The sequence below is a fragment of the Anser brachyrhynchus genome (genome assembly GCF_964034855.1).
Source record: "Anser brachyrhynchus genome assembly, chromosome: 7".
Taxonomy (NCBI): domain Eukaryota; kingdom Metazoa; phylum Chordata; class Aves; order Anseriformes; family Anatidae; genus Anser; species Anser brachyrhynchus.
Genome location: NC_137701.1, coordinates 27,620,993 through 27,636,491, shown reverse-complemented (window position 1 = coordinate 27,636,491; position 15,499 = coordinate 27,620,993). Strand labels below are relative to the sequence as shown.

Genomic DNA, 15,499 nt, shown 5'->3' with positions numbered 1-15,499 from the left:
ACCTGCAGCATCCTGCTACGACAGCTGTCACCCAAAGGTCTCATTGCAGCAGTAAATCTCATCTTTTTTAATGACAAAGATGTTATGCAGAACCATTGACAAATCAAAGGAACGCCACGTGTAGCACAGCAGCTACTTGCTGAGAGCATTACAGCTCTGGCTTACTCTTCTGTAAAGAAGTGCCAGAGCTCTCATCTCTTCGTTCCTGGCCTGAGCTTTGCTTTCTGTTACAAAGACTTATTCTTCTCTGGTTTTCCTCAGGAGGCATCTCACATGCAAACCCTGAAGAACCTTTCCATACTACAAGCATGAAGAACATGGTGTGGGGAGTACAGAAGCATAAAATGTCATGTTTTCAACATTACACCTACTTTCTGAAAAAATGTGCCAGTCACACAAGCGAGCTTTGAAAGGGCATTAAAAACTATGTCAGAGACCATCTGGAAAGGTGCTGCAGCTTTGGAGGACTTTCAGAAAAAAAAAAAACAGAGGGCACTGAGTCAAGGTGAGCTGAGAAGTATGTAACCAGGAAAACCTGCCAATAAAAGGCACTCCTTCAGAACACAATGTTTTGTCTGACTGCTTTATCAGGAAATGAATTTACAACTGCTTATTACTCTGAACTGAAAATGACAGTAGTGCAAAGGCTCTAAATCGAGGAGAGGAGGATAGGCAGCTTACAGCAGTCTTCATTCACTAAAGGATTAAACATTTTCTACTTTTGCATTGTGGAGATATATCCAGCCTGTTAGGTTCTTTCTTCCCTGGGGATGTTTTTGTTTTGTTTTGATTTTTAAACAGTACAGTTTTGCTATGCACAGGTAAAGTAACCTTGCGTCAGTTATGCAATGCCCTGGAGCAGCCTGATCTATACAACGATCTTTTTCATGGCCGAAAAAGCTCTCCAGAAAGAGACACCTAAAACTGTGAGTTTAAGACAAGCCTTTTGCAGAGAAGACTAAGAGTTTTAGATTTCAAAGGAAGGAATTTATTACCAAAGCTATCACAGAAACGTACAGAAATTCACGCGGTGTTTACCATGGTTCAGTTCAAACTTGCAACATGCACAAGGTGGAAAAGAAGATCCAGCTTGGAAGTTAATCTGCAAAGACTGACCTTTAATGTAATTTGATCTACTTTGTATATAACTATCATGTCCCCATATTTTTTAGTCTAGAAGAATAATTTCATTTCAGTTTTGCATATGAGTTCTCCCACATTAGGAAAATGCAATTCACCTTTCCCTCGGCTTCCTCCTCTATTCCCCAAGCTTCTTTTCAGCAGCACGCCCTCTTTGTCTGCTTTCTGCTGTTATTCACCAGTTCTGAGTACTTCATCACGGCCCAATTTCATCATTGTTTTCACATGCAGCTCTGTTTGAACACGGCCTTTGTGTTCATCAGTACATTTCCTACCCTTCCCTGCACAGATGGAGGGACCACAGTGCCTGTAACTGTGCTCCACAAACTTCTGAAAGATGCTTTTTTCTGCCACAGGGCTTCAGTCTGCCCCAGAACGAACAACCAAGTCGTGGAAAACGGATAAACAATGGCCTACAACTCTGGATAGCTCCAAACACACTTAACCAGCTCTGTCAGTCCCACATTTCTTCTTCCTCCTTCAGCAAGTATAAACCCACCCCCTTAGTACTTGTGAGACTTACTATCAAATTTTTCTACTGTCAAAATGAGTCAACATGCTTGCTTGTTAAATCTCCCATTTCTTCAATATTGCTTTCTTAGTAGTAACACTGAAAGGCTCGCTCACCTCCTTGTGGGAATCCTTATGGGCTTCCAGTGTTTTCATGATGGTCAACTCCGCGTAGTTTTTAAACCTTGCTGGCTGATTCCGTAAGATCTCTCTAAGGACTCGCAGTGCCAGGGCTCTTATTGAATGCTGTGTCAAGAGAAATAAACGTTAGAAAAAGTCATTTCTCATCCAAATTGTATTTTGAAGTAAATTCTCAAAGCTCCCTATGCCATCAGAAGTCTTATATAGCTCTACCAGTTCCAGTAGAACAAGCAGCGTGCTCAGTAACTAAAACCAAAATTGGTCTCCTTGCTTGCTTTTGCACAAAAATTCACACGACTGTTCTCACTGACAGAAACAGAACCTTTTTTTTTTTTTTTTTTTTTAATTCCATACTGTCTTGGCAATGAAGTACAAATTTGTACCCAAAGAAGCACATTTCCTGTTTTGCTCTTCCTCTTCTGCTTAGCTTTGTGAATGTCAAACTGGGCTCCATCCATGCAACAACGCTGTTTCTCATGTACTGATGCAGTAAATCAATGCTGTTCCTGTAACTACTATGGAAATTACTTTCAAGAACAGTCAGTCATTGTAGTCACTACTGACCTATGTGTTAATCCTTTATATCAAAAGACCATTAGCAGAAGGGATTTATAACACCTGCTTCACTTTCACAACTGTTACATTAAGTTTTTGGCCTGCAGCCATTCCAAATAGATTCTATCATTTCAGCAGAGGAATACTTTACTCTAACATAACCTTTAAAGCATGCCCTCTGCTATTCATCTGCAAAACTCAGATTAGCACAATTTATTTGTACTTAAAGTCACCATATCTTCATACATGTATGATGCTGCTATGATTAAACATGTAGGACTACAGCAGTTCATGCTAATACTAAGAACGATTGTGAGAATGCACCAACCATTTACACTGCCTTAGAATCAAGATTTTATTTCTACAAGAGCACCGTATACTTTATAAGCAGTATACAAAATACAATTGATTTTGAATCAGATTAAACAGAAAAGAACTGGGAGTGCTTTTGCGCCTACATGCTGTAACATTTAGATGGAGCACGGCTCTGATTTGAAGGCACAGCCAGGGTGCTGAGCCTTTATCAAAATGTCACAGTGCTGCAAGCTGAACAAACAGCCCCATCTGGAAAAAGTAAAAGCCTCGCCTGTAAAACACCACTTTGATCAACTACCAAAGATAAAGCTGTGATAGTAATGCAGCATGAGTTCCTCCTGTCCACATCTGTAGCTTCTTTTAATACTTTAGAACAAGATCCCCTGTAAAAGCAGTTTGCTCTTGATGAAATCCATCCTCTAAGATCTAATAGCCTGGATCTTTAACCTACACAGAGAAAAAATTTAAATATTCATCTAGGCTGCCTTCACTCTCCCTTCTTGGGGAATGGGTGCAATATGGCTAAGAGCTATTATTATGCAATAATGTGTATGCATTACTTTGTATATGTATTAGGTAATAGTATTCATTATTATAATATGTATTATGTGCTACATAATATGTATTATGTAATGATATTATGTAATTTCATCCTAATTTGGAAGTGAACAACATTTTAAATCTTAATTCTTACAAAATTAGAAAATAACTTCCTTTCCGATTCTAGTTCAATTTCCTAGTTATTTGCTACTAAACACTCAGAAGGGAAGGGGGAAAACTGGGACACTTCAGAGTAGCTTGAAATTCATCACTGAGCACACTGACAATGAAAGCAGAGTCAACAGCCTTCAAAGGAAAAAAATGAGCGGTGCAGCATCACTGAAGAGTTGCAATACAAATGCTACAAATTTGATTTAATCTAATTTGCAGAACCTATCACCCTAGATAGAGGCAAAAGAGTTGAGAAGAGTTGAGACAAAAATCTACATCTCACATCTTTGTCTCCAAGTGTTTCCAGCAGCAGGAGCAAAATGGTTTTGAAATGTTCCTCCCAAACTCCGAGGTTATCTTCCCTTGTGATCTTTAGAAGTTCCAGGAGAGCTCCTTTTCGCTCCTCCACCCGTTCATTGTGGTTAGAGAGCTCTTTCAGAAGGTCAGCCACCAAATCCGAATGGTCAATGGGTACTTCTAGGACAAAGGGCAGCAAATCATTTGGGGAATGGGGAAAAGATCAAAAGATGCCCGTATTATTAATCCTCTACAGAACAAAGTGCACATAACAAGTCCCCCCACCCCCCACCCCTCCAGCCCCCAGCCATCAAATCCCAGGTGGCCTCAGTCAAGCAGGGAAGAGGACCTGACTAGCCCAAAATTTTACTCAAGTTCATAATGCTGCTCATGAGTCTGCACACAGTTTCTAACAAACGAAGAAGAGATGACGACTGGATTTCATCCAGTTCCAATAATTACTTCTACAAGACGAGAACCGCCAGAGTTTGTCCTAGACACTCACACCCAAAACCGGTGATCACATGTATGACATTTAGATCAAAGTACAGTGAGTCATCAGTACACTGCGAAGGGATAAAGCGAAGGTGCAGCATCCTTTAAATGAAGTGGAACACTCAATAACAGCGAGCTAATGAGTCATTTCAGTTTTAGAGTAGGAGGTCCCCAGAGTAGCGTCCCTTACAGATACACTTAATTTAGACTCTTAAGGGACTAGTTTGAGACAAACTCCAGGAGGAGGAGAAAAAACAAAACCCACGTTCAAACTGCAGTTTAACATTTTCTTAATTGCCACAAATCAGGTTCTGCTGTTACATGAGAACACAGAATACTTCATGCCAAGCCTTGACTCAGGTACAAAATAATACTCAACATATACATTGACAGGCATGTACCTGAGAGCACCGCATGCATACAAATACCAGGAACAGAACAAGCTGCCTGCAGTTTTACAAGATAAGCTAATACAAACCATCCCGAAGCTGATCCATGTCATCATCAAACACTGCTTCCTTGAGGGCAGTCTTGTCGTAAGTGTTAATTGTGTCGGAATAAGGATAGGGGTTATACTCTCGAGCACGTGGCCCTGAAAAGGCGCGTGGAGGCTGGGTGTTCAGTAAGGAGGTTTTGTTATCTAGAGCCATCCTTCCTCCTTCTACAATGTCACTACTTCCACGGACATCACTAGTAGGTACCGCAAGGCCACCATCTCGAGACACCTGGGGATCCAACACAAAAAAGTCGTGAGACTCCTCAAATTCTGTAGAAGCTGTAAGACTTTTTGAATCCACTCACCATAGGATCATGCATCAATTATTTTGTATAGAATCCTTTACGTGCACATAATTCTTGAATAAAACTTAGATTATCACCTCTTTCCCTAGCTTATGTAACAGAAGTATCTCATGATCACAGGGCAAAACGCTATGCTAACAGTCCTGAATATGAATCAATATTTATAAAACTACAAGCTAGCAAAAATCAGACAAGCTCTGGGACAGGACTAACTTGCTAAGGAAAAGAAAATTAAGAAAATCAGTATCTTGCTTATGAAACCTCATGACCGACTGATAGAGGACGTTAGATGATTGCCATTTTTTTCCCCACGGTAGCCATAGAGGCTACCATTGCCTAGCCATTGCCAAGGGAGATTAAAGGTTGGACTAGATGATCTTAGAGGTCTTTTCCAATCCTATGATGCTTAGCAAGCTAATGTGAAACGGACAATACAACAGTCCCAAAGAAAAAAAATCAGACCACCAAGAATTTTTTGCTTTGAAGGCTAACAATCTACTAGCCTAAGCTTGTTCGCCCGGAGAGGAAGCAAAAATACCATTTAAAATTGACACAAATTTTGAATTCAGTATATTTTATTAAAACAAATGGTATCTCATGTAGTAGGTAATTCTGTAACTAGTGATGCAGCATAAGGCACCACATGAGTTGGGCACTCAGAGCGATTTCTTCACACATGAGACATCCACAGTAATCCAGTAAGCATATTTCACAGGAGGTTAAACAGAGTTCTAAGGGAGCAAGGGATTACGTTACTGGTACCCCAAAATTTAGGGATAGGAAGTTAGTAACCAGGGAGACTAACACTTGAAGGAAAAAACAGACCAAGAATAACTGGATTTTGTACACTAGCTAACAATCCAAAGCCAGGTTTGAAAACAACGTTGTGAAACTTTACCTATCTCCAGATGTTAATCAAAACAAATACTTACAATGTCACAGTCTTTCTTTCCATCACGTTTGATTGGCTCATTCAGATCCTCTTGACTACGGAAACTAAATTTTTCAATCGCTTCTGTGACTCCACGAAGAGAGCTGTAGATTTCATCAGAATTTAGGTTCTCCGTGTCATAATCCAGCATACTAAAGACCAAACGTATATGAAATGTTACATATGAAACTGGAAACAACTTTTCACTCAATCAAGAAATGCCAAGTTGGAGACAGATGATTTGGTGTACCATTTCTAACAGTGACTTGTAACAAAACATGAATGGGATCAAAGCTGACTTCAGGTCTGAGTCTCCCCTCAAACTGAGCTAAATCTAGGAGAGGCTCGACTGAAATCAGTGGTATTATATTGCTGTGATTGAGGGGTAATCAGGTCCACCGTTTGTTAGTTACCCACAGTAGTGAGTGTGCTAGCTTCTATAAACCAAAAACCTAGCGCCATCATGGTAACGGTGTTATTTAAAAAGAAAAATAAAGAAAAATAACCACTATGAGAACTCAAAGGGTTGTGACAGCTGGAGGAAAATAAATCAACAAATTAAGTTTCATAATATAACAAATATATTCTGGCAATGGATTCAAATGCAATAGATTTAAATGGAAACAGAAATGTACCTTGACATAAAAGCTTAATCTAACATATTCCAGTTTTCACTTCTAGAGTAGAACAAACAAAACTACTTGCAAGATGCCTTGATAAGAACTTCTGAAATATTGAGCCTAAATTTGAGAATTCTCTCACTCAAATAGAATACCTCCTTGCAGACAGTTTCTCAGAAATTCCTCATCAGCGTAAAGCCACATAAGTTTTGGGATTCCTTAAAGAGTTACCCAAAATTAAGTACCATGAAAAAAAATGCCTAGCATGCAAGGGCAGATGATACAAAAAAAGACATGACTAGGAAGAGAAGCTCCTACATGTTTGGAGGAAATTACAAAGCAATATTGGCACGGCTTTGCTCTATTCAGGGAGAAGTTGAGTTTGCATGACAATCAGTTTTCCAAGAGAGCCTTTACGAAGAGACCCAGTAACTGAGAACAATTTCTCTGGGGGAGTCTCTGATCATAATAGAGCCAGAAGCAAAGAAACCAAAAGAATTTAAGACATTTACATCAAGTTGTTTGTCAATAAGTGGCAAGAAGTGGCTCCCTACAGGGGTGAATTACTATTTCTTAGCATTTTGGGAAGAATTACAGGATGGGCTTGGAGAAGGATGGCTGAACAAAGAGCTGTGCTCCTTTCTGACTAAAGAAAGATTCCCTGTGAGGTGGTGGGGAAAAAGTATCAAAAATAAAAAATCTCTCTTGAATCCTGAGTACACAGCCATTATTTTCTATAGAACTGAAAGTAGGATGTTAATTATCTAGAACTACTACTATTTTTTCTGGAAAAAACTCGAGAACTTTAGACAAAGGATAAAACTGGTGTTGCCTAATTCCTTTGGGATTAACACACTGAAAATAGCCATAATCCCTGGCTCCCAAGCAATGCGCTCGCTCTACAACCACTCAAACCCCAGCACGATGTATTCTGGCAGAGAAACCAAAGAACAAACTCCCTGACTTTAAATAGTGCCTGTCAGGCCAGGCCTGGCTAGGAAGAAAGACAAGCCACTTGAACAACAAATCAAGACCAGGAAACAAAAGCTGTTTATAAACCTACAAAAGTCAGAGTATTTAGGGCCTTTCAGATAGCTGAATGAAACTAATGCACTGTGATTGCTTTCCAGACAAAAAGAACAAAAAACAGTGGATGCAAATTTTTGATTCTTTGTAAGTATCAGTCAGGGCTAGGACAACATTTGCTTCATACCACCTTGAAAATATTAATTTTGCACTCAAACATGTTTAATTCATAGATCTTAAAGGGTTCTTCACACAATACTTAAGTGAGCAATGGAACGGCCATTATTGAAGGTACATATATATGATTGTAACTGTGTATCCACGCCAAGAGATGGAATGACTTACCAAAAGCCACACAATTAAATCCATGGAGAAAAATACAGAAATAATCACAGATGTACTGACATTAAATCTTCTGCTAAAGTCACTGCTTCTTTCCTCAGGAATGAATTTTGCCCTATACTGCTCCTAAAGAATAGATCAAAGCACATATGCTGCAATGCTAAATGACTACAGAAATTTCTGAATGAAAAAACACCGGATCTAATGAGTTTCCCAAAACCACCCCAAACCACCTCTTAATAAAATCTGAAGAACCCAGTGATTTCATATGTCAAGAATAAGCCTGTGTGAGAGATCACATTATGGCTGTGCTTTATACAAAATAAAATTCTACATGTAAACACACGTCTACTGACAGCATGAGTGCTGGAATACTTCACAGACAACATGATGGGGGAATAAAAAAATAAAAAATGGATCTACACCCACCTGCCAGGGGTGAAAAAGGCACAAAAACGAAAGAGTGATGCAGAAAACTAGAAGAAAGTCACAGGATGAGTAAGAAGTGAGTAGAGATGAGTAGTGTTTAGGGATGTCACAACATTATTTTCCACGTTGTGCTGCACTAAAACTGTAAGCGCTCTACAAGTTTATCAAGATACAGTTTTGAAGTTTTCCAGTCTGACATGAAACGTTTTACTTCCATAAACTATTATTCAGCTCCCAGTCCAAACAACGTGTAAGTAATCAACAGTTTAGGATCCTGAAGCAGTACACAGTAACCCACTTCCTTGCACTTTCAGGCTCTGTGCTGCAATATGTATCAAATTATTCCAAAACCTGTCAGCTAATGAAATGAGGAAAAAATTATTCTGGACTAGTTTAACCCGAAAAATCAACATGGATCTCTTCCACAGATTTTTCAGTATTCTAGAACAGAGTCGTAACATGGATTTGATGTTTTAAATCTGCTGGTATTCATAGAATCCCATATTCTGTATCTCCATATTCCTTCTCAGTCGTCACAGACGCCCAGATTTTCAGTCCTCCAAGAGCTGTTTGTTTGGTTTTGTTTCAATAGTTTTCATATAGGAACAGAGAGACTGCTGCTAGGGTATAAACTTAAAAGATAAAATCCAAGAGGTCTGAAATTAAATTTGGATTCAGACTGTTTTTTGATTAAAACAGTATATAGCTTTGGTCTAGTATACTGATTAAATACCTGTCTCCTCTGCACAAGAGGAATAGCTGTTAAAATTAGCTGTCAATAACCTCCAAACCTCGTGGCAAGGACACAGGATTACAATTCTAATTCCAATACTACCCATTTCCAAGATGTTCCACAATCACTGTGCAAGCAGCTGGTGAAATCCCATACACGTCCCCTCACTGTCCTAAATGTTCACTACTGCAGTTTGAACGTGCTGGTGTGCCACTTGCACAGTGAATTGGAGGATGTTGCCTGCACTATCACAACGCAACAAGCGCCTGCAGAAAGTGCTCAAGAACTGTGTTCTGCGTTGGAGTCTAACTGTGAAACCTACACCCATTCAGGAAATCCAGCAGGGAGAAGTCATCTGGAAAAAGCCACTTGGGGTTTTTCCACTCGTGTGCCGCGTCTTCCCAACTGAGTGAAGAAGCGGCTGACTGCCCTCTCCCCGCTCTGAGAGCTAACATCAGCCCATTTGCTTTTTCGACCAAATCCTCTGAAAATCGTTTCCCACGTTTGAACAAATCCTGTGGTATGAAAGGTAAATAATGCTGTGACATCTCAGACAAGTTGGTTTAACAGGTAGCTTGTTACCTGGGAGAATAAGAGCGCCTGAAAGTCTTGTGGGAAGGAGCGGTGGGGATGGAGTTAGGCTGAGAAAGGGGAGGGGGGTGCTTCGACAGCCCGTCTGCACTCCAACCCCAGAACCGACTGCAGTGATCAGAGGAGAAACGAAAGAGAAAAAACAGAGAAAGGAGAGGGAGAAAAAAAAGAAACTATAATCTGAGTGGCTTAGTGCTGTCATGCTGCCTTGGAGAGAGAAAAAAATTAATAGAAACAAAATTAAACAAGAATACTCCATTAAGCCCCTTAAGTCATTGCTTTGGCCTTTATTTCTCAGTTCCACTTTTTTTTTCTTCCTCTAACACAAGGATACGGCTCACACAAAAATAGTCCCTGGTAAATTGCATAAATGGTTATAGTCACTATGAACAACATTTAAAATGCTCTAAGTGAACAATCCCTGACCATGCATCTGTACCCAAATGCTACACAGACATTTGCAATCAACAGAATTTCCTGGAAGAAAGGAAACCCGGAGCTGGACTTAACGAGTAAATGAAAATCAGTCTATAGGGTGTTAATGCATCATGTAAACTGGAGGCTTGGCCCTGGTCTTCGCAGACAAACCTGGGAAGACTGAGTTAAACCCAGCCTCCAAGTCAGTTCAAATTTCTTTTCAAACTTCTGTGTGTACCTTTGGGTTAGCAAACGATACTGTGCCTCTGGGTCAAGGCATCTGTGTGAATTTAACCTTTGCTTTTGTCCTGCTCCCTTTACATCACATGGATTTTCAAAATCATCATCTAAGCAACAATATAGATGCTGGAGATGGTGGAATATTCAGGATACCAGTTTGTTTCTATTAAGTACACTTATCTCACGAAGTCACATTTGTGTACACACAAGTGGAAGACTCGAGGAGAGTAGAAGTGGCAAACAAGCCAAGAATTGCTCCAGAACAAATAGCAGCAATGCCAGCTGAAACCCCAGCGTGAAGCGTTGTGTCAAGAAATGCAGTTGTTAACCAGAAATAAAAACCAGCTATTACAATCAACTATTACAGAAACGCACACGACAACCAGACTGCTCCCACAGCTCGGATCTCACCTACCTGCAAACAGGCCACTGAACAATGCAGGCTTGTCCTTATTGTGTAAGGTGGGTGGCTTATTTTAGTTCTTTTTCCACACCCTGCCTTGCTCAACTTAATACAGAAACTATTAAAGTTTACTTTTAATGGTATTTTCAATTAAAAAACAAGCATGTAAACTTTTAAAGCCAAATGAAATTATGTAGTTTCTATGAAAAAAATAAGCACAAACATATATAACCAAGTTTTCATCCTTTTATTTTGATATTTCCTCTTGGAAGAATGAAATTTGTTCTTTTAGTAATTGGAACTATGCACAGATTTCTGAGCTACTAATGAAGGCAAACTTATTTATTGTTATTACTTCAAATATTCCTAATGAATTCTAAGTGAAAATTCACAACCTGCGTGTGACATCTTGGCTCAGAAGATCATTTGCTAGTCAGAATGGCATTCATACACTGGAGCAATTCACAGGCTAGTATTTTCCTTTTTGTCATACTGTGCCACTTACTAAACCTAAGAAGATTCTCTCCATCCAACACAAACTCATATCCGTTCATCTGAGCATTGCCCAGGAAACAGTCTGTCTTCTTAGTCAAGAATGTTTTTTTTCCCCCCCCCTATTGTCTTCAGTCTTCCCAAGTGCCCTCCCCTGATTTTCTTCTTCTGAAAACACCTCCTTCCTCTATGACTCCCCTCCCCCAGGACTATCAGGGCAACAAAAGCAGGTACAAATGCAGAAGCAACTCACAGATGCAGTGCGTATGTCCTAGTGACCATGAAAGCAGAACAGTATGGAGCAAATGCAAGCAGAAAGAAGGGCTTTGTCCAAGGCCGTGAGAGCAAGTAATCCTTCCGAAGACACTAACAGCAGGGACTACACAATGTGTGGGGCACACATGATCATCTTGGTCAGCAGTTTAGCTCGTAGCATCAGCAAAGTCCACTTCAACCAGAACATTCACTATCCAGGCAGTTCAAATACATGTAATGTATGCACAAAGCTAAGTCGCTAGGAATTCATTTGGGATGGCAATAATACATGAGAAGTAATGTGACCTGAGGGCAGGGGCAGACATACTTGCTATAGATAGTATCAGTAAAGCTTTGCTGATTCATACCTAGAACATGGCCCACAAACCATTAATTATATGGGACAGCAGCTATGCTCAGCAGCTTTTTTTTTTTTTTTTTTTTTAAATAACCCTACAAAACCCAAACTATCCTTTCTACATGGAAGGCTAGACACCCCAGCCCCCAAAACATAGTCATCTTTATACATGACTCCTCCAATCTGTGTATCACAATAAAGTTCAAAGGAAAATGTAATCCTCAAAATCAATGCTGGCATTAAGAACTGAAGATAATCTTTTCAATCAGCTGCTCTTGAGCTGCCCAGACAAGCCATAGGCATAGACAAGGTAAGCAGAGCCTGCACACGGAATACCCTAATAGGCAATAGTAAGATACTCAGACAACCTTCCTACAACCCTTTGGGAATGGGCCCCAAAAGAGGTATGGCAAACCTGGTTTCAAAGAATGGCCCTGCAGAGAAACAGCAGTAACATTTATCCTTTTACACTGCTACCAGAATGACCTGGAACAGCTCATTTTTCGGGTTTGTAGAGAAAAAACTCACGTTCTGCATCACAAGACGAATTGCAAACCACAAGCATTTACAATGGGAAGATGACATACAAGCATCTATACCACCATCATCTGCAGTACTGCAGTACACTCTGCTTCCCAAAGTCTATTAACACATCTTCCAAAGCCTTTTTTCTTAAAGGACTGCACATAGTCTTCAAAACAACCAAGTTCTCCTTTGTTCTTTAAGTGAGGACCATGCTCAAACCGCACTACACAACACACCTTCAGGAGGGATGCAATCCTGCAGAATATCAGAAATGACTGCCCCTGATTTGCAACACCGCTTTTTCTGCAAGTGGTGAAAATCTGCAGCTACTGTTACTGCTTATATGATACCCACAAAAATGGTAGGAATCCTTCCCTCAATATTTTAAATGGCTTTTAAGCTTTTAAAGCAGCTTATAGCTTCACCTATCATTGAACAGTAATTTTTACATGTCAGTTTTGATTAACTAAATCCAGCAAGGAAGCAGGACACACTAATAGAAAAGATATGTAAAATTTTGGATCAACATCTCTAAGAACTCCCTATCCCACCCAAAAATTGAAGGAATGATTGCTTTTGAAAGGAGATTCCTGGACCACTACACCAGTGACAATTTTGGTCTTTGCAACTTCATGACAGAATGCTCTAGGTTTACATGCCCTCTCTAACTATTCCTCGAGAACATATTACGTGGGAAAAATCCATCTTTTCCTAAACTCCAAATGCTAAAAAGAGCAACACCAAACTATTGAGTGAATGATGAAAGCTATCAGCATTTTGATACATATATTCTGACATCAGCAGGTGATAAGAATGTAAAGACAAACTGAAGAGCAGTGAGTGAAGTGGCAAAAACGAGTTGTGTCACAATGGCAAAACTCAAAATGTACTGTAAAAGGTTGTGAATTTATAAAACGTGCCACGTGCAAACATGGCCAAAGACTCAATCACTGGGAGACACATATCTCAGTTCGTAATTCCCATGACAAACATCAATCAGCACAGCAACAATACTCAAGCTAGCAGAAGAGAAAGCAACATTGTTGGAACCATTCCCCTGAAGCTCTACCACTTAATTTTTTAATGAAACCTTTGTTGAAAAGCCTCATAATAGGCAACTCGACCTTGGCTTGCAACCTGTCAGTCTAGTTTTGGATTACAGCAGATCTAGGGTCACAAAGATGTATTTAGATATCCAAAATTTCCTCAGGAAACTGTGTCTTCCTCATATGCTGCTGGAATTAGTCTAACTGCTGCATTAAATGCTAACAACCTGTGTTTTAACTGACATGTGGAACTCAAATGCCTAGGCATCCCTCCAGATAAGGTTTAGCAAGTCACGACAGGGCTGATCAAGAGATTTCAGCACCAATTACTATACAGGACTATGAACTGCAGTCCTTGCCCAGCATGTTTCCTTCTGTCTCTCGTTATGACTTAGTGAAGTGATGATGCAGGGCAGGCAGGCAACAGCAGCAGCTTTGAAGTGTCCTCCAATATTTCTATGGCCCCAGAGCACACTGTTTAAATCCATTATCTCCTCCGCTCTAATTTTTTCTGTAACCCCAAAATGTACATTCCCAACGTTCAAGAGTCCGTGTTTACTCAGCACAAAGTTTTGGAGTGGATTAATATATTCTAGCACAGCATCTGCAGCTTCAGCAAGACACCTAATTACAACAGACACGCTGCCCAAAGGATCAGGACACTACTCTGCTAGTGAGCAACCAGGAGGGTGATTTGCAAGTTGTGCAGCAATAAAATACCATCTCTGCTTGTTCTGCATCCTCAAAAAGCACAAGAGGGGAAGAGGGAAGACTTAGCATTTCTCTCAGCAGCACAAGAACTGCACTAGTGAGATGAATTACTGATCACAAGGGTACACCTAAAAAACAAACTCCCAAAACCCTTGACCTGGAAGTTTTCATGTACTTTGTGATATCTGAAACCTAAACAAGACCTCATTTCTAATGCTGCCATTCAATATTACCTTTATTAAATCCACAAATGTGATTCTGGAGAAGGCCTAGCTATGAAAGAAAATTAATATAAGAACAGACTTTAAGGTTACACAGATCAACACGAGGACTCAAACACTGAAGGCAATCACCAACCACGTATTACCGTGTTCAAAGCCTGTTCCGTTGGAGCAATTTACTGTAAACCTTTGGTGTCTCCTTTGTTTTCAAAGTGAGTCACATTTTGAAAATGCACGCTCAGTGTTGAAACCCTTTAATATTTTGTAAGTGGTTTAATTAACCTGCCACATTACCTTGGAGACAGCCCACCATGGGAACAGTTGGTAGGTGAAGTTAAGGGGCTGGTTCTGCTGCTGGAGTGCCGGGAAGGAGTCCGACCAAGGGTATTGCTGGGAGAACCCTGGCACAGAAGCAGGAAGACAGGGATTAGCAGTGTGTTGCAAGACACAGAGTCGTATACAGCAACAGGTCCAAATATTGCCTTTGTTTGCGCTAGACAAGCTTAGAGGAGTTTTGGTTCTTGCTCCTAACCTAAAAATCTGCAACCATGGCTCATGTAGTCAGAAATACATTCTTGAACATACTGCTAGAGGATCGAGAAGCACATACACACTTTCCTACAATCCAAAGAAACTGTAATTTTAACTCTGCAGCATGTATGCCAACATAGCCAGAAGAATGGTTTAGCAATCCACCAAGCTACCCAGGTTCTCAGACACTATTTTCCAGGCTCCAAAGTATGCAGACCATTACCCTGGCAATTTAACAATTTAATTATGCAGCTATTTTACGCATTGCCTAACGCATTCGGATTGTGCTTGTTATGAGCATAAGCAAGCAATCTAACTTACCATTTTTCCACTGGCCTGCGTAATCATTTATATTGCAGCAAAATGAGTAGAAACCGTTCCCGATTCTGACTCAATTCACACAAGAGGAAGTTAAACGAGGTAGAAGGGACTAGAGACTCCAGTCCTTTCTCCTGGAAGCCTAACACTGTAATTCTAGCTTACACAAAGGTCTATTTGTCTTTATGGAAGGGCAAAGATGGGAGGGTTCAAATTCCAGCAAATTTCACAAGATTTCACATGAAAAAGACAAAAAATATCCTAATCCTTCCTGCTGTGAGGGGAAAAAAGGTTTAGAAGCACAATTTAATTTTCTATTAATGTATTTTCAGAGAAATTAAAATA

General features: G+C 40.1%; 1 protein-coding gene across 4 annotated transcripts in view; it reads right to left on the bottom strand.

Annotated features, from left to right (window-relative positions):
- CLASP1 (cytoplasmic linker associated protein 1) overlaps positions 1–15,499 on the bottom strand; it is a 162,665-nt gene that overhangs the window by 17,036 nt on the left and 130,130 nt on the right. For 2 of the 4 annotated variants that reach the window (XM_080599258.1, XM_080599260.1), the window contains 5 exons: positions 14,600–14,706; positions 5,898–6,048; positions 4,643–4,889; positions 3,656–3,846; positions 1,768–1,896 (listed from right to left, as the gene is read on the bottom strand). In XM_080599258.1, the coding sequence (XP_080455384.1) occupies positions 1,768–1,896; positions 3,656–3,846; positions 4,643–4,889; positions 5,898–6,048; positions 14,600–14,706 (825 nt within the window). Of the gene's footprint in view, positions 1–1,767; positions 1,897–3,655; positions 3,850–4,642; positions 4,890–5,897; positions 6,049–9,628; positions 9,746–14,599; positions 14,707–15,499 lie in introns of all 4 variants that reach the window. The other 2 variants (XM_080599257.1, XM_080599259.1) reach the window with 2 other exon arrangements.